Raw genomic sequence first — 25,870 nt, 5'->3', positions numbered from 1 at the left:
ACTGTTTACATATATGCGATGTTTCTGCGAAAGATAAGGTTTTGCGCGTGTGTGAATTCGCTGCTTTCGTAGACAATCCACATGCATGTACCACAGAGCATTTTGCAAAACAACTGAGCGAACTCCATTCGCCTTTTTAATGTTTTACCGGATCCGGAACTTCGCAGGCTACTGCTCGTACCACGATCGAATACATGTTGGGACACAGTCTCTTGTATATTCCCCTATAAGCCTCCACTTACACTCATCTTTAAAATTCCTCACGATCTCTTTTTGGGGTCGCTAAACAATGGATAGTCTTTCTTATATTTCCTGGTGTCCAACTCGTTTTCACGCAACACCTCACACATATCAGCGTTGACATCGTTGTTGTATATGTGCATGTATCGCAGCTTAATCTTATCCTAGTAAAACTCGTACATTACCAGTTTGGATACGTCCAGCACGGAAACTCCAAGATAAACGGATTTCATCATGTTCAGCTCGATTTTTTATGTGCAGCAATGAATCCGTCGTCAAATATTTCCTGAGATTCGAACGCCGGATCCTCAATTGAGTTTGTCTTGCTCGCTGTACAGAACAAGATCAACACTGATTCGCTTACACAGAAATCTATTGATTTGCCGAACAGGGCATTGTTCATGAGCTTGAAAATTATTTTCGACCGTTCTGAGATCAATGTTGATTTGTGTATACAGCGCCATCCAACTGGCGAAACTGTAGAACCGGTGGACTTACAGACAAGCTTCCCCAACCGCAGGTACAACTGTAAATTGCGCACGTGACTACATAATTATGTATTTTACGCAGCTTCGGTTCAAGTTTGCCGCATCCGCAAATTTGCGTCTGGAATCGTCTACGACTCTCCTCTGATATGACGACATCCACTCGCATGACAACAACAGAGCTTCCGGTCCAGTGGATAATCATTGTTGGTGTTGTACCTCGTCTTGATAGTCTAAGTCAACTCCAAAGAAATATTCGTGGTTGCTGTTACTGTCAAAATCCGTATATGTTTATGTATGTCTCTGCATTTCTCATATGAACTCACTAGCAGGCTGCGCTTCATCATTGCCCATTTATAGAGATTGTTGTGATCCAAAATACATGATGTCGTTGTTTGGGAGGGCACGGTCGCTCCCGTCTACGAGTGGGTTGTTCAGACATGTGGAATTGCACCACGGATACCATGTTCGATAAATGAATCTTAATAGATATCAGTAAGCAGTTCCAACTAGACCACGGTTTTCGACAGCAACGCATTTTAAGTCATTTCCGGCGACAAGAAGTAATGCACGGGATTGATCTTTTACAAACTCATGGTTGTATCACGAAACGTCTCAAAGACATCTTCGAGCAGCGAAACATCGATACGTAGATACAGATCGTGATAGTTGCCAGAAATTTTGCACCGAAATGGGGACCAAACATTCGTCGAGTGTTTGCAGTTGTTGGCAGAAATACCTTCTCGAGACAGTGATACATAATAGGCCACCATTGGTGGCAAATGAGTTTTGTCAAACTTCTTCGGGACGCATATGTACGCGAACGTGTCACGTTCATCAGCGAGGTATCGACGAGTAATCTTAAATCAGTTGTTGCATCGTGAAGCTTCGCTTCATTCCGCAAGGTTGTTAACGAATTTGTCCTGGCTGGAATTTAGGAACAGCAGCTAGTCAATAAACTGCAGTTTTCCCAGCCTGAAGGCCATATATTTAACAATACTGTTGGGATGACGCTTATTATTGCATTATATGCTACTATGACCAATTGCCTTATGATATGACAATTCTACCTTCGATGGTCATGAAACATTAGGGGAATTTTAATTTTTTTTTGGGTAAATTCGCAACTGTAGGTTGCAAGCGCTGTATGAGGTTCCTCGGTACGCTCCAGTGATGTGACAGTAATAGCGAACTCTTTTATCATTGGAGCTAAATAGTCCTTCACAGATCCAGTAAGAAGCGGCTGTAGAAATTTCACGAATGTTATCATGGGTCATAATCATGTCTGTGGCGAGGAAAGCTGTTGTCGAATCCATTTCGCCAACTTGAATCGTATTCAGTGAATCCTCTGGGTCGGCGTCGGGAAGCCAAGCTTCTCCGGGAACGTTAAAATAGTCGAAATCCACGTGAATAAGATACGTTACCTTCGCCTTCCGCTGTTCGGTGAATTTCAAAACATTCTTTTACCAGGCAGTGACATTATTGTGCGCTGCAGTGTTTCACTGACTCCTCCTCAGTAAAAATCATGGTACTAAATAATGCAAGGAACGACGACATGGAAATATTATATCCTTCTGCTCGTCGTGCCGGCAAACCATTACGGGAAATTTATTATCCAAACGTAATGGTGCCACGCCGCTGGATCGACTATGTTGCTCAACGATAACAGATCAACGTTGAACCGTATATGGGTCCCAGTAGATAGACGTTTCTCATAAAAAGCCTTTTGCTCCAAGTGAACCCATTAACTTGGTTTTACTGGGATTGATATTTTAAAAATTTTTGAGCATGATCTCAGAAACCTGTACATGGAATTCTATGCTACCAAATTTGAGCTCACCCAGATGCTGTCGGTCTTTTTGAGGCTGATTTGTTTGTCGTCCTCAGTATAAAGCTCCGATGAGATAGCTCCCTGAAAACACCGGTTGTCATCATTTCTCGCTTTATCTGTCAGAGGTGGAATTTACTTTGTTGTTGGAATATAATTTGATCACGGGGCAATATAAAGATGAGTATTTTGCAAATTTCCTGAGGATCTTCGCGTAACCGTTTTCATTGGTAGTCTCGCTGGTTCTGTCGTTTAAGATTACACTATGAAACTACGATCGTGTTGTTATAGATGGTGCTGAACCTCCTTCAGTTAAATGACCAGGTATGTAAAATTCCTTCAAGTGTCGGAGCATCGATCTGTTGGTATATACAATTATATGTATACAAGCTCACAGCGCCTGTATTGAATAGCGGTAAAATAATGCTTGTCCATGTCGTGTAAAGTTCGTTTAGGGGTACACGCAAGTCACAATGCACGCGTGTGCAAAAGCTTTCAGTGGGGAAAAATGTCATGGAGAATCTAGAAGGGGATTCGAGTCTTAAAGTTCCCAGTATCATAATACTTTGTAATATTCTGGGCTTACTCTGATGCATTGAAAAATGCATATAACTTTATTAATGTTATCCGGATCAAATATACAATACATCGTAAAAGTTGTGCTAAAAGGGACCATCTCTTCTGGTTACCAGGCATTAACATAAACTACCATCTATCATGCGTTTATTTTGCACATAATATACTCTATTTCCTAGTAGGAAACATTTTTAGCAAAATAATAAAAATAAACAATGCTCTAATTATTCACATCACTCTCCTGGTACAAATTTGTCAATTATATGGTTTATATTTAGCAAAACATAAACAGTTTGCCTTAGAAGTTACAAAGTGACACACGTAGAATACAGAGGGATGTAACACGTGCAAATTGATAACATGACACGTGTAGCTAACAGAAGCTATGGAAATTCCCTAAATGATTTCCCCTACTAGTGACTAATACAATTTATAAATAATGTCTTTGGTTCCAGGTCAGGAAAACAATAGACCGCACTATAAGTCTTGGTAAATTTGGAAGCCAGGATTACGACAACAAGCTAGTTAAGAAGTGAATATAACAGCTATGTTAACCTGAATACTTTACGATCTGAGATATTGTAATACCCTATGGCCGTCTGTCCGTAACAATATTCTAAAACGATGAGTGAATATTCGTTTCATTGTATGTTTTTTCTGTAGGATAATCATGAACAGGAGGAATATCATTCTTACTCCATCTCTTGCGTTTCTATCAGGACCATACATTAAATGCAAAATAAGGTTGAATATCTGTCATTTCCGAATCATTGAAATCTATCCTTGTCTAGGCAGCCATAGTAGGAAGACAGAAGATGCAAGTAATGGATTTTGGATTGTGACCCATGTCTCTTTCACTGTTCGGATGGCTGGATTGGGTTTGGGAAAGAGTGACTAAACACAAAAGTAATTATGTTTCAAATAAGGCTGTAAATTAAAAAAACAGCAACAACAACATGAGAAAGAGTGCTGATCACCCATGAACACGACTGGAGTTTCCGTTTAATGCTGACTGGTGGAGAGTGCAGTTCAAAATACCTAAATTATTTCTAAAATTGGATTTTTATATACAATGGTGGGTAAATATTTTCTTCGTATTTCTCTATATAGTGGACAAGCAGTAATAAAATGGAATTCATTTTCGATGTTAACATTACAAATTTGACATAATCTTTCCTCATAACAAATATTTCTATATCTCCCCGTATTACGTCTGATTGACAAGTTCCCCACCCTAAGCATATTGATTATGTAAAAAGATCGCTGTCTCCCAACAATTCTAGATATCTTTGACAAGTAAGTGCTACTCCCAAAGACCTATAGAAACAACTGTCTTCCCATCGACTAAATCAGTCTCATCCTGGAGTTTTTGCCTCAAAATATCTTCACATCTCTGGCTGAACAATGAAATATATGAGATAAATTTAGTCCAGTGTTCCAGAATGCGCTTAAAGTAACGAAATGATAGGTCTTTCATTTTACAATGAAGCAACACTTACTTGGCTAAAGCAACACTTACTTGGCTTGTAAGGCCAGTGCCACCATTCCAGCAGCCTGGGGAGCCGAGAATGAAGTCCCCTCGATATCTCTATCACAAGAATTCCCGTTGGATGTCGTGACCTGTATACAGTGGACACTTGAATTAAACTCATCGGGAATATATAGACCGATTTTAAGGAATGTATCAGTCAGTTAGAATATGTTGTTGTTGTTCTAGGGTTTAACGCCATTTATCAGCACAAGATAGGCTATACATGGCGGCAAGTATAACTGGTGAAGGAAGAACCCTTGAAAACACAGGGAAGAACCACCGACCCACGAGAAGCTAGTGACAGGCTTTCCAACGTACCCACGCTAGCCGAGCCTTGGACTCGAAGACTCGAACCCACGCAGACAGAGGTGAGATGGCAGTGATCCGGAACGGTGAGCGCTTTAGACCACTCGGCCACAGTTAGAATATATATATATATATATATATATATATATATATATATATATATATATATATATATATATATATATATATATATATATATATATATATATATATATATATATATATAATAATAATAATAATAATAATAGTGTTTATTTGTAATACAGGCCACTGGCCCTTGATACAGACCCATACATCATGCGATACAAAAATTATGTTCTAATTCGTAACTAAAGAACATCGTATCTATCGGAAGTAATATACATGAAAGTGATCATCATTGCATGTTTCGAAATGGGTGAGATGCAAGAATATATTACACAGAAATCGCACAAACGAATTAAAGGGGAACTTTAAAAGCTGAATGGACCAATTTTTATATTGATCTAGAGTCTTATGATGCAGGAGCCATTGATAAAACGGTTTCTCAAATCTTTAAGGCTTTTATAGTAAACATTGCTAAATTAGTCATCAGAATTTTGCTATATCGTTTTGTACAAAAGACCTAAATTATTTCTAAAATTGGATTTTTATATACTTAGGTGGTTAAATATTTTCTTCGTATTTCTCTATATAGCGGACAAGCAGTAATAAAATGGAATTCATTTTCGATGTTAACATTACAAGTTTGACACAATCTTTCCTCATAACAAATATTTTCATATCTTCCCGTATTACGTCTAATTGACAAGTTCCCACCCTAAGCATATTGATTATATTAAAAAGATCGCTGTCTCTCAACAATTCTAGATATCTCTGACAAGTAAGTGCTACTCCCAAAGACCTATAGAAACAACTGTCTTCCCATCGACTAAATCAGTCTCATCCTGGAGTTTTTGCCTCAAAATATCTTCACATCTCTCGCTGAACAATGAAATATATGAGGAGATAAATTTAGTCCAGTGTTCCAGAATGCGCTAATATATGTTGATCTGTAAAGGCATCCCCCGACTCACAAAATCATTTTGGGTAGGCTTTTGAACCTCAAAAAGAATTTTGCAGAATTTATGTGCAACCGTTGTGCAGCTGTGTGTGCTAACGCTCGTATTCTTACTTAAGACTGATTAATACAGTGTAACAAAAAATAGACTGGTTTGGAAAGAAACAAAGATGACGGTCATTTATGGCCAGTTTTAGCTCATGACCAAGTGTTACAAAAGGTAAGAAAGCTGGACGTTTGTAATAAAAAAAATCGTGTTCTTTTTTCTTCTCTTTTCTTCAAAGTTTAGATAACAATTTAATTAAAATACAAAGTTTCAACACTTCTTACGTTGAATAATGTTCATTGTTCTTTTCTTTTTTTAAAGCTCATTTAGCGATTTCATGACGCAATTTTTGTGTCAGAACATAGTTTCTCTGAACATATGAAGCCTGTAGATCAAGCATGCTGTTACAAATGTGCTCGCATAGCTAGATTATCACGAAAGTCATGAAACTGCTTTCACGTAAGCTGTGTTGTGACATATATTTCATCGACTTAAAGAAATTCCGATATATCAATATGACTTTTGGGATCCCTTGGACTTTGTTACATTTAGGTTATTATACAATACCATCGTGTGAGAATCTTTTTCTTTTTTATACCCGCAATATTCAACATGGTGGATGTGGTCCCCTGGAATTGTAAAATTCAAACATCTACTACTCCGTTCAGACCAAATCTATGCCAAGACAAGATATACAAAAACTGGATTATTAATGTAAACAAAACATAAAACATGGAGATAGTTTGATAGATATACGATATCCGTTATTTGGGAGGTTATATCCCTTCATTTCCTACGTCTGAATCATTCTAAGAACTCCATGTATGTGGTAATTCTAGGCAAGATTTTCAGCTATTTTTGCTGTCCACACAAATATGCTATTGTTAATGATTCCAATATGCATTCGACCGTTCAGCTTTTGAATATTTGATAAATATACCATATATCTTTGAGATTTGTCTCCACTGTAAGTGACAGCCAAGGCAGACGCGCATACTTCGGAGTACCACGCGGGTTGGCCAAGACTATTAACGCTGGATATGGTCACTGTATAGATACTATTGGCGTAACCATCTGCATTACAGTTGTCTGTGGTCCCGCCATTGCCAGCCGCCCATACGTAAATTACACCTTTTCCTCCTCGGCCCTATTGATTGGGGATAATAATAATAATAATAATAATAATAATAATAATAATGTAAATTGGCTATACTACAGCTATAAGTGATGTCTACTGCTGTTGTTTATTGTTAATACAGTTAGTCACCCGGGAGTATAAGAAACATCAAGGTCAGAATAGGCTGTTTGCTTGTTTTTTAGTTGTTGTCCTGTTGTTTTTTTGTGATTGTGCAGAAGTTGCTTTATTTCAAATAAATCCTTTTGCTTGCTTCCGTATGTGTTTGGCTGAAGATATTATAGAAATTGCTTGAGAATTCTCTCCTAAAAGTAACAAAATGATAGGGCTTTCATTTTGCAAAGAGGAAACCGTTTTAGATAAAATTTAAACCATTCTTGAGGAACCTATTAAGATTATGAGGTAAACTGACTGATTTGGAAAGCTAGTATGACGTTTCAAATGATTCTATAAATGTGCAAAGTTTACCAACTACAAAATAAAAAAGACAGAAATCAATAGATTAAGTATGGTATAATTCCATCTTCATATTGATCGATAAAGGTACATTATCATATTTCGTTCCTCAAAGAACTATATTAAGACATTAAAATATGACATGGATGTTGCCCATTCATTTATTAATTTTGAAGACTACATTCTTACGAAGATTGTACTTAAAATTTCCAAAGGCCAGATTCACAGTAAAGTCACTAAAATTCTTTCTCTTTAACCAACCTGAGTTACCCCTTGCTCAAAGGCTGCCGCTGTTAAAGCTCCTGGAGCAAAGTACCCGTATGAATCTGGCGGACCCCAGCTATTGCATGAGATGTGCATGATGTTGTATCCGTGAGATATCGCCTGCGCTTCGCTGATGTCGGTTGTGTAACTGGAGCCGAGAAGCCGAATTCCTGGAAGATTGATCGTAACCAAACCTTTCTCAAAATGTAAATGATCACATTGACATTACCAACAGGGGAATATTAGACTGTTTAATTACTTTACAAGCATGTTGGTCGCAGATATGAAGTAAAACTGCAGACAGCAAAGGAGAAAAGTAATCGTTGCATAATGCAATTTCACGTAAATATGTGTTTAAATTGTTTCAGATCTTTCGTTAAACTATATTTATTGTTACTAGTATGAAACACATTGATAAATCCTTCTTTGTTTGTTTGTTTGTTTTCTCGCTTGCTAATTATGTTGTTTGCCTATATGTTCAACAACCAACTGTCTCAATGAATATGATCTTTGTGAAACCATGAAAGCAACCCATCCGATCTGAATAATAAAGATGACATTAATTTTGTGGCCTCTTTCAAATTGAAATTATAGCAACTAACAAATTTCTAAACCCACGTTTGAAAAGTTATACCACATTATATATCAAAATTCGAAAATCTATGCTTGGGGAGATGAGTTTTAGATGAATCAAAATAGCCCCAAAACATAATATAAGAAGCAGAAAGTTCTCTACACACATTTTCCCATTCGTTCTAATACAATTTCCCATTTACTCTGAATTAATGTCGCACATAACTAAACGTTTCTGGAAAGAGGTTATGAAACGTGCGTGTGTGTGTCTGTGTGTGTTGTTAGTTATTTCCATCCTGATTCTTAGATCCATTGCGACAAGACACCGTATCCAATCAAACCTAGGTGAGCAGAATCTGCTCAGGTTAACCTAGTTTACACTTTGCAAATCAAGAATGTATGTATGTATGTTGTATGTATGTATGTATGTATGTATGTACGATGAATAATATATAATATTTGTTTATAATATGAATGCATTTATAAAACTTGATACTAGCATTGAACAAACTGATTAAAATTAATTTTTAATGCATGAATTGTGGTGAAGAAAATACCTATAAGTGTAGACCTGTATGCCACACCAACAATGCAGTTGTCGTTGTCTCTTTCAGCTGCAATGAACCCTGCGACTCGAGTCCCGTGCCTTGATAATAATAATAATAATAATAATAATAATAAATGCCTAGCGAAGATGATGATAATATGAAGATTCAAAACTGTACATGACACATGCATTCGTACACTGTACAAGATTCATATATTCGCACAGCGTGCGTTGTGTCGCGTTTATCCTTTACTGGCATTCCACCCAAGTTGAAAGTATAGCATGTTGTATTAATATTCAGTACTATTCTTGAAAAGCTGTCTTGCTGGCTCATTTGTAATATTTGTTGTACTGGGATATAACTTAAATTTCTAAACATTTCCATGTTTGAGCTTTATTTTACACATGACTAAAAGTAATTTGTGACAGGAAGAAACGTAATAAGACTTGTAACACATATAAATTTACGAAATTCAGTTAGTATTGTTAAACAGTTAGAAGAAATAAGATTCAAATAACTTAAAAAGAAAGAAAGTAAAACATTACAAAATATGAAAACCAACAACGGGATAACTGTATACAAAGTATGAAAACCAACAACGGGATAACTGTATACAAAGTATGAAAACCAACAACGGGATAACTGTATATATAAAGTATGAAAACCAACAACGGGATAACTGTATACAAAGTATGAAAACCAACAACGGGATAACTGTATATAAAGTATGAAAACCAACAACGGGATCACTGTATATAAAGTATGAAAACCAACAACGGGATGACTGTATACAAAGTATGAAAACCAACAACCGGATAACTGTATACAAAGTATGAAAACCAACAACAGGATAACTGTGTATATAAAGTATGAAAACCAACAACGGGATAACTGTGTATATAAAGTATGAAAACCAACAACGGGATAACTGTATATAAAGTATGAAACCCAACAACGGGATAACTGTATATAAAGTATGAAAAATAACAACGGGATGACTGTATATAAAGCCATTTATAGATTATAACCTTAGTCCCATTGCTACAACAAAGAAGACCGCCCCGGTGGCCTAGTGGTTATAGCGTCCGCCTCGGATGCGGCGGTCACGGATTCGAACCCCAGCCGAGTCATATTAAAGACTTATTTAAAAAATGGTACTAACAGCTGCCTCGCTAGGTGCTCAACATTAAGAGGTTGGTGTCAGGAAAATGTGACTGGCTGGGAAATCATGCTACATGTCTGATGCCACAATGCTAGACAGCACTATAAACTGCAACACTGCAGACATATTAGCGATATGACTGAAATATTTATTAAAGCTACCTTATAAATCCATATCATACACAACCACATACTCAACAAATGAAACTACGTTACTAATAACGTAATCTTGTCTCTTTTGAGGATTTCGACAGACTTCAAGATAACTAATGACCATCGTCAGAATTATATGTGATCATGGTAGTAACTACACCTGCCTCAGTTCTCAGTTTAAGGTTGATCATATTCTTTTTCTTTCTTTTCTTTTAAAGTTTCTAGATTATTACGTGTGTCGTGTATTCCTTTTTTGTAATTAAAAAACCCACTTACAGATAGCTCTGATCTTGATGCATTTTCGACTGCATTTTATTTTTCTGGATGGGCAACCAACGTGAACAGAAGCATCTTTACTATCGAATGGTTACGGGGCAATTCAAGTTGACTGCTTAAATCGATTTAATATACGAACATGGTTTTGATATAGTCCGGGCTGCGAGTGGCCCAGTGGTCTAAAGCGCCGCTTTTACCAATCACTGCCATCTCACCAATGTCCGCGTAGGTTCGAGTCTCAGACTCAGCCAATGTGGATAGATGAGAAAGCTGGACAGTCGCTTCTAGTGGGTCGGTGAGTCGGTCCTGGGTTTTCTTGGGTTCATTATCCACAGTTATACTGGTTGCCTTGTACAGCCTATGCGTTCTAGAAAGCGGCGTTAAACAACAACAACAATATGATGTAGTCCTATTTAATTGTTCTCTGTGTATAACGGTTTTAAAGTCTAAACTAAATCTTCTATTGTACACGCATACATAACGCGCATTTTTATATTCGCACCATAATGCGCTATAAATGTCAGACCATGTATTTTTTGGTTGAGTGGTATTTCATTTGACCCAGGGTTGTTTCAAAAGGGAAATGATGCTTGCATAATCAATAGATGATGGCTTGCTGTGTGGCAGCCTTGTTTGATCCAGTTCATCTCCTATTTTATCATATCCTAATAAAATGAAACCAGACGCTATATTGCTATTTTTGTTTGGACAGGGTAGTTTCAAACATATTATACGGACAGGATAACTGCACAGTTATTAAAACTGAACTATTTCACACTTATTATGTAGGTTGGACAACTTCACAAATGTAAATTTTTAGGACATTTGACTAAATTGTTGAACAGGCAACATGTGTCTTTGCTTTGCTATGATAACGGAATTTATTCAGCGATCTCGTGTAGATTTCTTACTTTATTTGAAATAGTGTTCAATTATCGGGATAGCAATATCCTGTGGTGAGTACTATTATCTTAAGTGTTATTAAGTCATTACCAGAAGGTACCTAATTGGACTTAACTTTTCAACCTATGAATCTAGTTTTGCACTGCAGTCAGTTCCATCATCAGGTGGGAATTTCTTAGCCTAGAGTGTGTCAGCGCTGACCCACACCACTCTCCAGGGGTACGCCTACTGAGTTGATGAGACTCAACCCGGAATCGATTATCTTTCCATCGCTCCTCTGTCTTCCGTCAAATCCAATGTGAGGCTTCCTCGGCCTGTTTGTCAACCTTGGTGATTAACTTCCTGCGGCTAGGTCCTGTAATCCGGATGACTCCCATGGTTCGCCAAAAGATATGTCATGCAAAGCGACGGGATCCTATTTCCACCAGTAGATTTCAGGACTTCCATCCGTTTTCCTGCCACTGATGTATTAGTGGGTGATGCTTGGCCAGTTTTGTCTGTCATGGGCCTCCTCCATTTTACCTTCCCATGACACTATCAGTTCTTACAAAATAACCTGTTTATTACGTTCTGATCACAGTACAATATCAGGTCTGAAGCTGGTGTTACGGATGTCTTTTTGGAACTTCAGCTGTCCTTTTACATCTGTCTGCATTTCCCGATCTTGCACTGTTGCCAAGATGCCTCTTGCTTCAGTCTTTTGTTTTTGTATCTCACAGCTTTACAAAAAACTGACGAAATTTGGACCACGTTTCACTTGCTGTTTATTTTTCTTGGCTATGTCAATACCGGCGCAATCGCAGCAAGCACTTGATCATGGCGCCAACAATGACCACCGTCTGTTAGAGCTACATTGCATGATGACAGCATATTCCTAACATCTGCAAGTCTCCCACAACATTTACAGTTTCGACCATCAGTCTACACAAACAGAGTACCACTGAAATGGTGCATAAAGTTTGTGATGAGATTGTCTAATCTATGCCATGCCGTTGTGTGGTCCGACACGGTGAAACGCATTTTGTAGTTATCGAGGTAGTGTTCAACCATGTCTCTGAACTTCTCTGCTAACACTAATCTCTTAATGCTGAGTGCCAAGCGAGGCAGTTGCAAGTATCATTTTTATAAGTCTTTGGTATGACTCGGCCGGAGTTCGAACCAGCGACCTCCCGCATCCCTATGATCTAATTAGAGCGTTCGGTTCTTTGTAAACTGAATATATAAACTATCCCTCAGATATGTTCAACAGTAATACTCACTTTTTGTTGGAAGGCGGATTAGGGTCATTGTCATTATCAACCAAGTCAAAATGGCCGTCAGTCTGTTAAAACAAATGGTGCATAATTAGCGTTTGCATTTCAAAACATAATTTTTTAAAAGAAATTGTTGTATTGATGCACATTCATGTTGCACTAGAACATCATCTGTAATGCGATCTTGAGGGATGGCGTACGCCAGCAATGTATACGATATCATATAATTTATTTTCATTTAAAATCTTGTCATATCGTATCATATTCTTGAAATAAGCCCTGTTTCTTCAACGTTTCTCATATACTTTAATATACAGCTGTATTTAACATTGTTCAGTTCCCATTACAAGCTTCTTTTTATAATAAAACTACGCTAGTATTCAGAAAAATGTTTTCGTTAAATATCAAAAGCCCCATAAAGCCTAAAAGTGCAAACATTAAACAACAAAACAATTAAGCTGATGATCCAAACATAATTCCGAGTACTTGCTTCTATTAGAACGGTTCAAACATTAGGATCCAAACATGATTCCGAGTACTTGCTTCTATTAGAACGGTTCAAACATTAGAACATTAAGGTATTCAGAATATGATTTCGTAATATAAACCGACCTTTAAAAAATCATATGTCTATCTCTACGTTTAGTTCAAGTTGTCTAAGAAGGCCAATATGAATTTAACAGAATATTTTTTAAATTAATATGATTCAATATATCCCAGCGTATATAGAATGCGTGTCCCGATTCTCCTTAAATTATTACGGGTTTTTCTTCACGTCTGAGGACAAAATATGAGAAATTATTTCTAAGATTTCGTGGTCATTTCTCAAGGAATACTTACTCTAACATTTGCATACAAATCAGTGTGGAGCGTCTCCAGTCCCTGGTCAACGACAGATACAATAATTCCACTTCCGTTATAGCCTTTTTTCCAGACTTCCACTACCTTCATGGTTGGTGATATGTCCCCATTCTAAATTATTATTATTATTATTATTATTATTATTATTATTAGTAGTAGTAGTAGTAGTAGTAGTAGTAGTAGTAGTAGCAATAGCAGTAGTAGTAGTATGGTGGTTTTGGTGTTCTGGTTGCTGTTGTTTAAATAGTATAGGAATATAGAATGAAAAGTCCCTCGATACGTTTAGATTCCTTGCTTTTAAATATTAAATTGCTTTTTACATATATTTATCGTTGTCAGTATTAGTGGGATATAGATCTTTTGTCTAAATATGAATGAATATGAATTAATCTGTTTAATTTCCAAAGGTTCTTAAAACTGACAACTATTTAAGTTGCATTATTTATTAGAATTAATCTGTGTCGAAAAACGATATTTCAAAAATCATGGTTCAAATTAATCTGAACACCCATATGAAAATGAATATGCTGTGAGACTAGGAATTGTTTTTTTTTATATCTATGCCATTTCTTCAATTTAATAAAAATGTTTTATCCCAGCGTACAAAATAAATTGTTAAATATCTGTCTATGGTTTTTTATTCAGTTGATAACAATGACTAAATCTCGTGGCTCCGCTCTACAACAAGAATTACTAATGAAATAGATTTATTTGCTTGGGTATAAAATGTATTCTTAAATCAGATTAAATTGCGGAATAAAACGAACTTACGATCTGCCACATGTTCGACCACTGTGTATCATTGGTAGAGAAGCTTCTCACGTGCCTCTCTAACAGCTCTATTTTATTGGTGAGATAAACCTGACAACAGCAATAAGAACAAAAATTAAATTATTTTTGAATGTGGTTCTAATTGTTCTATTGTACTGATCTTAGAAATCCAGACAGAAACAAGATACGATTATCTTACGTGTCATTCTGATGGAACAAGGATGTCGACAAGGCACATTTGACGAGAATAATGTGTACTAAATTAAATTATCATTATAGATATATAAATATGCAATACACTGACAACGAACAAAAACTAGTATCTAATTAGGATGAGCGCTTTCGACTCTTAAGGAGTCTTTTTCAAAAGCAAATACACAACATAGACAACGGAAACAAATAAAACACAAAAACCGTTGTGTTTGCAAAACTTTACATGGCTGTTGCTACAGTAATTAAAAAATTATATGTATTATGTTCCAGCCAGTTTATTTCAACTTGCTGTGGATGCTGAAATATAATTTTATTGACCTAGAAATCGATGAGCCATGATGCCATATGTTGTTCTATGTAAATTTATGTAAGCGCAAATTATATCCCGGATATTTCACGATTATAGTAGTAATTATAGGTTATTAAGCAAATTTAGAGAATTATTTACAAGAAAATGTGTCGGCTGCAAACGATAATTGTATTTGTGCATGGCTGTCTTTTTCTAGCCTTCTTGGTTTAAACCGCTTGGTTTCAGTGTTCTAAGGCTGCGTATTCAGTAAAATTCCTTTTCTTTCCTGGTTTGGGAAAACCAGTTGGGTTTGTTAGCAAACTGCGACCAGACTTCTGTACAGCTTCCACGGGTTGTGCACTCCTGATATATATATAATCTACAAATTAAGTTGATTACCTTCGAGTTTGAAAATGACCATGACTTATCTAGATGATTTGGGTTATATAAGTACGTGAGTGACTGATTAAGCCAAATTGTGCTCTGAACTGTTGGTAGCAAACATGACAGAGATGTCGCTTGTGTTAATTCGATCAACAGAAGACGTGTTGCCGTTCTGATCGAGTTTCTGCACTGCGTCTGCAATTCTCCTCTGTTCAAAGTCTGTAGCTCCAGTATTGATGAGACTGCGCTAGTTGGTGCGATCCTGCGCTAGAGCTTCCCAAGGCTCATGGTCGATGTTGAAGTGTTTTAAGAATGACCTGAGGGAATCTTTGAAGCATGTCTTCTGACCACCCCGAGCGCCGTCTAACTCGCCATAGAAAATCTTCTTTGGTAGTCGCTCTTCAGAAATTCTAATGATGAGGCCTGTCCATCTCAACTATGACCTTGTGAGAACCTCAGTGGCTGGAACCCTGTCGTATCATGTTATCCTCATCAGTTTCCCCGGGCAGTCCATGTGAAAATGGTCTTGCTTCTTGGCGGGAGTCTGTACACCGTTCAGGTTTTGCAGGATAAAGCAGGGTCAGCAACACAATGGATTAAGTTTTATTTGTAGTCTAAGGCCCCTGCGCTTCCACATATTTGCACCTAGTTTGCCAAAGACCACATTTGCTTTAGCAATTCTGGCGATGGTTTGATCATCCATGTGGACTGAACGTGACAGTAGTTTGCCGAAATATGTAATCTTCTCCACTGCCAGGAGGGTTTAGCCATTTATTCTGATGGCAGGTTCTACGTAAAGCTTTTCCGCTATATGCTGATGAATCATCTCTGTTTACTATACTGATTGCCTGTAGTATCCCCAGATTAATGAGTCCGGTATCTGGTGTCAATCCCAGCGTCATCGTCTCGGAATGCATCAGTAAGCATGACAGAGAACATCTTACTGAAGATGGTTATCACCACCACTCAGAATTCCTTGAATCCATTTTGACTTGGAATAGTTTAGATGAATCATCGTCTTCCACGACACGAGCATTTATGCCATCATGGAATTGCCGACACATAACCATGAATTTCTCTGGGCAACAAAAGACCTCGACGGAAGACTGGGAGATGCGTTTGCTAGGTCGACGAATGTGGTGTACAGGTTGGAGGTATTTTCATGACCTTTCTTTTAAAGGTTATAATCTGCAAGCACCATTTCTGATGTCCCTCGTCCTCTCCTGAAGCCACGCTAACTCACTTCCGCGATCGATGTCATGCCACAAGGCAAATGAGCAGATATCTGGCAAGAATATTGACAGTATCGACAATAAGGAAATGTTTCGATTGTTGTCCTTGTACTCCTGGAATATAGTTCCCTGATTCAACATTGACTGAAGTGGTTATGTCAGTTTCTGTGCCATGTTCGAGCCTCCGGCATTGTAGATTTCTGTTATTATAGCATCCGCTCTCAATGCTTTGTCATTTGACAGCAGGACAATTCGTTTTCAGTTTCGGTCAGTTTTTAATGATCAGCAAATGATATGTTGATTTACACTTGGAACACTCGATCAAGTGCCTCCTGGCAGAGAGAAGGTTGTTGATTGAAGATGCTGTTGCAGTGCTTTACTTTGTCAGTGAGCAACGTGATACTTTCAGCGCTAAATGTTGGAGCTGTTTACCATGAATATGGGCTGTAGAGATTCTTCAAAGCATCATAGACGTTCTTCGGGTCTTTCTTGTCTGCATAGAATTGAATCTGATCTGCCTTAGCCATGAACATTCTACCTTTTTGCATGATGAAATGTTCTCTTCTAAAGAAGCCTTTTGTAGACAACTATTCTCATTTGGACGTCCCTGTATGAAAACATTGCTCGGATCAAACCAATCTTGACATTCACGTTGGGCGTGACTGAATGGTTTCAATCCAGTTAAGTACATAATCTATGAAGATATTGTCAGTGTTCTTCGACTTTCTTGGAGTTTATATCGATTATATCTACTTGGCTGCACAGTGCTTCGATAAGTGCCATTTTCCAAATTCTCTTGTTTCAATTTGGAGACACTGATTTTTTAGTTACTTTTTACCCTGTGGTCGCCTGCTGGGCTGAATCTCGATATTGGGCTAGGAGACTATGAGCCTGTGGTCAGTCCAGCATTCTGCAATTCTCGTAGCCTTCATCACTTGGACATCCTCCCGGTCTCTACTCCTGACCATGAGATAGACAAAACTATAACAGTGCTTGGAGCGTGCGTAGGCTGGATACGTCTTGTTGCGGTTTGTTGGGTGGAGTACTGTTTGTTGATTAGGAAGTCGTATTCAGCGCATTTCCTCACCAAGAGGATTTCGTCGCTGTCGCATTTGCCAAAACCATTTTTGCGAATGACATCTGGCAATGTCTGGTGATCTGTATCAACTCATGCATTGAAATCAAGTAATTTTCCAAGTTTTATTTGATAGTTAACTTGTATTTGTGCAGAAAGATTCAATTTGATATCGTTACTTGTCAGTTCTAAAATAGCACTTTTTGCACAGAATAAACATTTAAACTGACTCTTTCTGGAACGACGCGTTGTTATATTAAATGCTATAAATTAACATATAGCAATATCGTGGTGTAACTGATTTATAGGTGGCGTCACATCTTATGTGTGGCAAATTGCAGTGGAAATACATTTTGTTACTTTAAACAAGATAAAATGGCATCATATTAGCTTATGTAAGAATCAACTCTTATGTAAGAATCAACTATATGCTTTTCTTTTATTGATGTAAAGTTTTGTGTTACCACAGTTTAATATTGGTACACAGCAATTAATGTTTTCTTCAACAATGTTCGTTATATGTGAAGAATAAACTTCGTTAGTTCTTTTATTGCCTTTGGTCTTTTCGATGCCTCTCAACAATCCACACAGTCAGCAAATTTCATCGAAGACTATTCAAACCGATAAGTCTGATTCATAATAAAATTCATGAAAGATTATGCATAATGAAAGAAATATGGTATCGGTGAAGTACGTCTTACTCGTGGTCACATTAGCTGAAAAGCTTGTCGTTACCAAAGAGAAACCTTCAGTATTAATATGGTGGAAAAAGTCTGTTGATAATTTATTATCTCTCAGAAACCAGACTTTGCTAAGCTCTTTCTTTCATAAAACAAACACTTGTGTGCAATAAATTGTGTATTTATGAAAAGTGGTGAACATTAAAACCAGGTCTCTAAATGTGTCTATCGATTTATAGCTAACTCACTCAACCAACCAACCAGTCAGCCAACAAACCAACCAACGAACCTATCTATCTATCCATCTATCTATCTATCGGCATCTTTCTGTCTTATTTTGTTAGGATATGCTACGTGGAAATTAACTTAATACTTGAACGTGAAGAAACAAAACTTCTGTTCCGAAAACTCTCAAAGGATAAAAGGAATAAAATATCTATCAGGGTTATACGATACATTTCGCAGGAAAATTACAAGCCCCAACCCCACCACCACTAGGCCCCTACCCAAACAAAACATGACATTAAAAAAACAATAACAATAACATAGTATATAAAGACGCACATTTGGTTTTTGCCTGAAGCCTTTTACGTCCTCATTGATCTCTTCCTCCGCTGACAGGAATCTCTTCGACTGAGGTCCGGTAGATTTCCTTTTTGATCTTGCCACAAGCAGCGCCTTTTTAGGGAGGAAGAACTGAAACAAATTTCTCATTAGATTTGAAACCAGTAACATGGTAACTCAAAAGCAAAAGAAGATATTGCGGTTGAAAGGTACATGGGTGGATATGGCGGTTGAAAGGTACATGGGTGGATACGGCGGTTGAAAGGCACATAGGTGGATACTATACAGAAGCCGCCCTTAAAAAACCCATATTTCGGTTTCAAAAGTAAACGTTTGAAAACGTGTGCAGGTTTTATTTATTTACAAATAGAAACAAATATAGCTTTATTTACTTCTGCGTATGTTAGAGCATTTACAAGATTTGTAGATCAACTATTTTCATTCAGAGACAAATAAAGATAGTCCTCATCGAAAGTAATGCATACCCAGTAAAACAAAACAACATCAGAAAATATTGATCTTTATCGAAACAAAATTGTCGGTCTAAACGAGACGGAGCTAAACCAAATTATTGTTTCTATTATCTGGAACCAACGGCAGATAACTGATCCCTGGTTTATTTTATTCTTTCTTATGTCTTCCAGGAATGTCACACTTGGAGTAATAAATTACTTCATAATTGGTAGCATCATATAAAAAAAAACAAGTTTGCAGTCAGAGCAAAGCAATAGACAAAGAAGTCGATCCGCTCCAGAAGGAAGAGGTTGTTAGAGTACAAGTCGATCGCTCCAGAAGGAAGATGTTATTAGAGTACAAGCAAAGACTTGTTTTTGGTAGTAAATAAGTATGTTGAGGCTAGCACAACTGGATACTTACAACTGCTATGGCAACCACCACTACCAACTGAATATTGGCAATTGCTATGCAACCACCACTATGGCAACTATCACAACTCCCACAACTGGATATTGATAACTGTTATGGTAACCACCACTATGAGAACAAATATCCTTACAAAGTAAAAAAGTATGGAAAGTAAATAAGTGCCACTCAATCGTGTTGAAAATAAATTTAATACTTTCCCAAACATGAAAGGTGCACAGTCCTATCGCCGACGGCGAAATGAAGAGCCAGAGGAAGACGGAAAAGAGCTGTGATGTGATGTGATGTGATGTGATTTTGGATTTTTAACGTAGCTTTAACATTTTTTCAATTATATCGCTACGATGTCTGTAATGTGGCAGTTTATAGTGATGCCTAGCACTGGGGCATCATGCCACAGACATGTGGTATGATGTCCCATCCAGTCACATTATCCTGACACCAGGCCGACCAGTCCTAACACTCACCTCTTAATGCTGAACGCCCAGCGAGGCAGCTGTTAGTACCATTTTTGTAAGTCATTGGCATGACTCGGCCGGGGATCGAACCCACGACCTCCCGCATCCGCGGCGGACGCTCTAGCAACTAAACCACCGGAGCGGTGCAAAAAAGAGCTAGAAACGTTCAAGCACAATTTATGTGAAAAAACATCTGGAGGTTACGAATGTGACTGAAAAGCTCGTAGAGGACAGTAATGCAAGACAAGCTGAAGCTGATTTATGGCTGGCACGATTGTAAATTGAAAATCTTAGAGCACTTGTTAGCCACCTTCATAACGACGACCACAAAGTCCTAGATTGTGAACTAGAAAATGCCAAACTTAATACAACAGAAACCAGTGCGGACGCGGCCGAGTTACGTTTACAGATTGTGGCCCATCCACACCTACAGCCATTTCTTCACACACACACACACACGCACACACACACACACACACACACACAGTCGTCATTAAACACACACAGACGTATGGAATATTGGGTACGGTAAAGTTGGAATCATTTATATTTCTAACCAAGTATCGGTGGTGCCTTTTGTTTTATTGTCTCTGTCTTGGCATGGAGATATAATAGCTCTGGGCCAATATTCTCTATACGATGCATTCCGTGAGATCGAGACTAACAATGGAGAACTTGCTTTTGTTCTCTCGGTGCAAAACAATAGCCAAATGTAACCGTTATTCCGACATTATTAGACTTTGAAATAGGCCTACAGATCTAGAAAAAAATCCCCCAACCTTCTCCCCAAATAAACAATGTAAACACAAGCAGAAATTATTGATTGTGTGATAAACCAAAACAAAAGTGCTAGACGATATGATAGCCACACAAGAATCCCTTAGCAGGCCAGAGAACAGCAATACTGAACGAATGACGAAGCCATATCACAATAACACTGAATCCCTTAGCATGTCTTGGAACAGTAATGCTGAATCGCTGGAACAAGAAGGAGACCAAGAAGACGTCTTTCTGCAGTATCAGGAATACTGCAAAATAGAATAAATCCAAGTAAACAAAAACAAGGGTGACTGTCAAACAGGCTCTACAATTTACATATCTATCACCATTTGGCTGTATTTGTTTGGGTAGTGTCATTGGGGCTTGCAGCCATCAGAGCCAAAAGCCAGCAGATCCAAAAGCTGCCTCTACAAAATGATGCATTTCATATTAAATATATTAGCCATCAAAGTCTTTTTGCTACAAAAATTGTCATCGCAATGTTTTTTGCAAATAGAATAAATACATTTCTACTTGTATTCTAGGTATCCGTGCGGAACCTATGAGATGAAGAGCATTTACCACAAACTAGCAGTTGTCTTGTGTAAGTGCACATTGTTATCATTGCGATTAATGCTTCACGTTTTTGTCTCGTTATTCCTGGCAATATATTTATGTGTAACAAGTTTTCTCACCTGCTTGACGGATGATAACATAATGAGTTTGTCCTGTCATTGTTTCGACTGTTGTCTCAATTACTTTCTGCAGTCAAGCTGTAGTGCTAGCTATTTCTTGTACCTCAATGTTGTTATCGAAAATCGTGGGGTCATCAGACGTGACTAGAATCAATGCACCAGCAAAGTGTGGTACGAAGCCATCTTGCCGTAGCCAGGAGTTGTTAGCATCATGAATGTAAACCTTGTCGCCAGCTGTCTCTTCTGGCACTACGGCCTACGAAAAAGTTTATTGGCACTGTTTCGTGTCAGAATTTCATTTGTTCTGTCGCGACTCATAGTAGTGTGGTAGTTCTCTTTAACTTCCCGCACATTAACCATTCGTCCTGCCATCCATAGAAAATAGTTGTATGGGGCTATTGGGAGACCTTCGAGACATAACATTAAATCGTTGGATAACATGCCGGGTGCGTGTGTGTGTGGGGGGGGATAAAGGGACAACGGGAAATGTAGGGAGTGGTGGTATGAGGACAACGGGAAATCCTACGTTTAAGTGGTCCGAAGGTATAATATTGGAATGGAATTATCGAACAAAACCGTTTATGGGGACAAAAGTGTTTATGGGGACAAAGGTGATTATGGGGCCAAGAGGAAAGGCCCCTGACAAAACAAAATTGTAGCTGCCTACTCTCCTGAGGTTATTTTCCTTTCTTCTAACAGCCTATTCAGCTTTTCGATTGCCTCGCCAGTAGTGAAGGGGGATATTATACCCTCAATGGGAATTAGCATTAAAAACACCCCTGGGAACATATAGCCTCAATGGAAATTTAACATGGAGAAAAATCGTGGGAACATATAGCCTCAATGGGAATTTAACATAGAGAAAAATCGTGGGACGATATAGCCTCAAGAGGAATTGAACATGGGAATTGGGACTGTATAGCGTCAAAGGAATTTAAACAGGGTGGGACTGTATAGCGTCAAGGGAAATTGAACATGGGATTTTTTTTAAAAAATAAAATAAAAAAAAGGGGTAGGCAATGGAAAGGCTATCTCTTTTCGAGAAATATGGCTGGCCCTGAAAAGGGCCTTTGGGTTTTATGTTAATCTATTCATTAACATAAATGGCACCGCATTGGTCTTCTTCTTGTCCTTAGGCTACGTCTCACTGTTGGTCCGTAAATCAGCACTCTTTTTAGGCATCCTTGTCTTTCAACGTAGATCCTACGTATCCACAGGCTGGTGTTTGTCCTGTGGACAACGGTCCACTTCGATCGGACATACATGAGCAAGTCTGTCCCAAACATCATGGAAGACACAAGGGTGGATGACTCAACTGTGGTCCACATCTTGAAGCGACTAGAACAGGTGAATCAATGCAGTCAACGGCGCTTATTTATAGGCAGAGGTAGGATTGAAACGGATTGAGTTCATTCACCAATCCGAACACGCGTTACAAAATTCAGCCAACCCGCATCCAATCCGAAGAGAGCAGTCTGTGACGTCACTTAGTCAATATAGATTCGCTAGCGCTTGTGTGCAGTCAATCTATGCGACAGTGATTCAACATGACGGAAACTCAGAAAACGATCCAATGGGGTGCACCAGCAGCGGAGACCGCCCAAGGGAACCCGGACTTACTTTCAGAAGAGGTGAATTGGGATTTTGTGGATTTTCTCTCCTCGCAAGAAATTGTTCCGGAACCTTCGTTACCTTCTTCATTACCGCAAGTGGAGAATTTTAGACAGAGACAGAAAGAAGAATTGGAGAAATTTATACAACGACAAAAGGAAGCGGAACAGGCTTTTCTTCTACAGCAACAGCAAGAAGAAGAAGAGGTAAGAAAAAAACAACAGCAGCAACAGCAAGAAGAAGTTACAGCAAAGAAAATAGAGGGTGAAAATCAAACGGTCACGGTACTGTTGGACATTTTAGCGGAGTTAAGAAGTCTGAAACAAATGTATCAGACTTCTTTATCACGACCGAAGAGAATACGACCTTCCCGAGCTAAACACGTCAACCCTGTGACTAAGCCTACCGTACCACCCTTAGTGATTTCAACCCAATCATTATCAACATTACGCAGTCCAGAAGTAGGCCTTGGCCGTGGCAAAGGCATAAGGCAGTTAAAGTTGATTGCTTAAACTCACCCCTTCACCATGAAGAAAAAAGGCCCTTTTCAGGGCCACCCACATTTCTCGAAAAGAAATACAATTTCAATTTGCCAATAACTCAAAAAAACCCACCCATTTTACCCTTATAGTACGTGTCTGTGTATGAGTGAGTGAGTGTACGTTCTTATTTTAAAATCAAAACTCAAAGACACTTACCTTATATCATTCATTTATTCTTTTCTCCATTTTTTTACAATCCAATTCACAATTCACAACACAACACTTTAATAAAAAGTTCATTGACTTCTTCTGTCTCCTTGTTTAGTCTCTCTGTTTTTTGAATTTCTTCACCGTCTTTTCCTCATTTTCTTCCCTTCTTCTTTTCTTCTTCTCCTGTTTCTTTGCCTCTTGTAAATAGAATTGTCTTTTTTCTTCCTCTTCTTCCTCTAAAGAATCCCTCTCTTCTTTCGAAGAATCCCTCTCTTCTTCTGAAGAATCCTTTTTTTCTTCTGACTCCTCTTGTTTCTTTTTTGGGCAATCTGGAGACCAATGTCCTTTTTCTTTACAATAATAACAGGTATCTTGACTTTTGTCTTTTTTAGTCCCTGTTTTTGTTCTTTTTTCACGGTCTGGACACTCTGAAGACCAATGCCCTTTCTTCTGACAGATATAGCAAGTATCTTGACTTTTATCTCGAAAGGAAGGAGAGTAGTCCGTAGGCTGGTCTGAAGAGAATTTTCTAATGACCCCTCGCAAAGCTCTGACGAAACGTTCCATCTGGTTAGTCTCTTCCATCGTTGTGCTCGGCTTGAGAGTGAAATGAATAGTGAAAGGACAAGACACACACCCTTTTTATATACGCTGGTCTGCTATGACTATAAAGTAGCTCATGGTGTTTGAACTTGAGTCATTTGACTTTTTGCTTTCAAGATGAAACGATCTAATTCATTCGAGAAGAAAGAAGAAGAAAGTAAGAGGCAGAAACGTGATCTATCGCCTCGAACCAGGGCTGAAATCTTGGCACAAATTCATGCCAGTGATTTTGAAGAGGACATGAGTGAACCAGAATCAGAACCCTCTAAACCAAGTTCACCACCCTTAGTCAGACCTGAAAAATACTATTCCATTCGAGAGACGGAAAAGCGTTCCTCTAGAAAATTTAGAACCACGGCTTACAAATACACGGTGAAGTTTAAAGATTTCAAGTCCGAAGTACCGTTAGAGAAAGCAGAAGGGTTCATCACCGGAGTGTGGGATTCTCTGCTCACTGCACTCAAGCGACAATGTCAACCCAAAGAAGACGATCGCTTGAGACTTTCCATACAACACGACGGTTTGAAATCCCCTGTTTGGATCGAGTTTAGCACCCCTGCAGAATTGACCGCTTCCAAAGTCATGGACAAGATTCAACACGTGCAACAATCTAATGACCAGTTTGACATCACCGATGGAAAAGCCACATTGGACATGACCCACGTCTCTCCTCCTCAAGGGACCGGACGCAAAAAGATGTTATTGGTGAACGACCTTCGCAGCATTAAGCGTAGCCTTGTCCAAATTCACAATCCTCATGACCAGATGTGTTTAGCCCGTGCCATCGTGGTGGGACGAACCTATGCCAACAAGAACGACACGACAGAATGGAAAAGAGCCTGGAAAACTATTCGACAATCGGACCGAGCCAAACAACGAAACGAAGCAGAACTCCTGTTGCAACAAGCTGGCCTGTCCAAAGACACACCCTGTGGCATTCCTGAAATGCAAAAATTGCAAGATGTTCTAGCTCCACGCTACACCTTGAAAGTGCATCCTCAAGAAGTGCGCGGGTCTCTGTTGTTTCGAGGGCAAGATTTTAAGGACGGAAAATACATTCACGTTTATCATCACGATGACCATTTCGATACCATTACCAGTATCACCGGATTCCTGGGATACGGTTATTACTGTGAGAAATGTGACCATGGTTATAATAATCGAGAGCAACACAAGCATTGTGGATCGAAATGCACAGGATGTTTGGCCTCTTCACCCTGTCTGAGCGAAGAACCAGTGCCTTGTTCAACTTGTCTGCGCACGTTTGTCAGCCCTACCTGTTACCAACAACATTTGAAGACGCAAGGTTCACAGAAGAAATGCGCTTG

The 25,870-nt window shown here is 38.5% G+C and overlaps 1 protein-coding gene across 2 annotated transcripts in view; it reads right to left on the bottom strand.

The window, feature by feature from the left end:
- LOC149771764 (furin-like protease kpc-1) overlaps positions 1–25,870 on the bottom strand; it is a 109,224-nt gene that overhangs the window by 57,709 nt on the left and 25,645 nt on the right. For both annotated transcript variants that reach the window (XR_016418158.1, XM_089948154.1), the window contains exons 2-9: positions 18,843–18,974; positions 14,406–14,495; positions 13,614–13,745; positions 12,780–12,841; positions 9,037–9,125; positions 7,904–8,076; positions 6,992–7,198; positions 4,649–4,749 (exon numbers count right to left, since the gene is read on the bottom strand). Coding sequence is in view for 1 of the 2 variants with exons in the window: in XM_089948154.1 (XP_089804280.1) it covers positions 4,649–4,749; positions 6,992–7,198; positions 7,904–8,076; positions 9,037–9,125; positions 12,780–12,841; positions 13,614–13,745; positions 14,406–14,495; positions 18,843–18,974 (986 nt within the window). In the remaining variant the exon portion in view is untranslated. The remainder of the gene's footprint in view (positions 1–4,648; positions 4,750–6,991; positions 7,199–7,903; positions 8,077–9,036; positions 9,126–12,779; positions 12,842–13,613; positions 13,746–14,405; positions 14,496–18,842; positions 18,975–25,870) is intronic.

Source organism: Sinohyriopsis cumingii, unplaced genomic scaffold (assembly GCF_028554795.1).
Source record: "Sinohyriopsis cumingii isolate HCF-2022 unplaced genomic scaffold, ASM2855479v2 utg001673l, whole genome shotgun sequence".
NCBI lineage: Eukaryota > Metazoa > Mollusca > Bivalvia > Unionida > Unionidae > Sinohyriopsis > Sinohyriopsis cumingii.
This window is presented reverse-complemented; position numbering and strand designations above follow the sequence as displayed.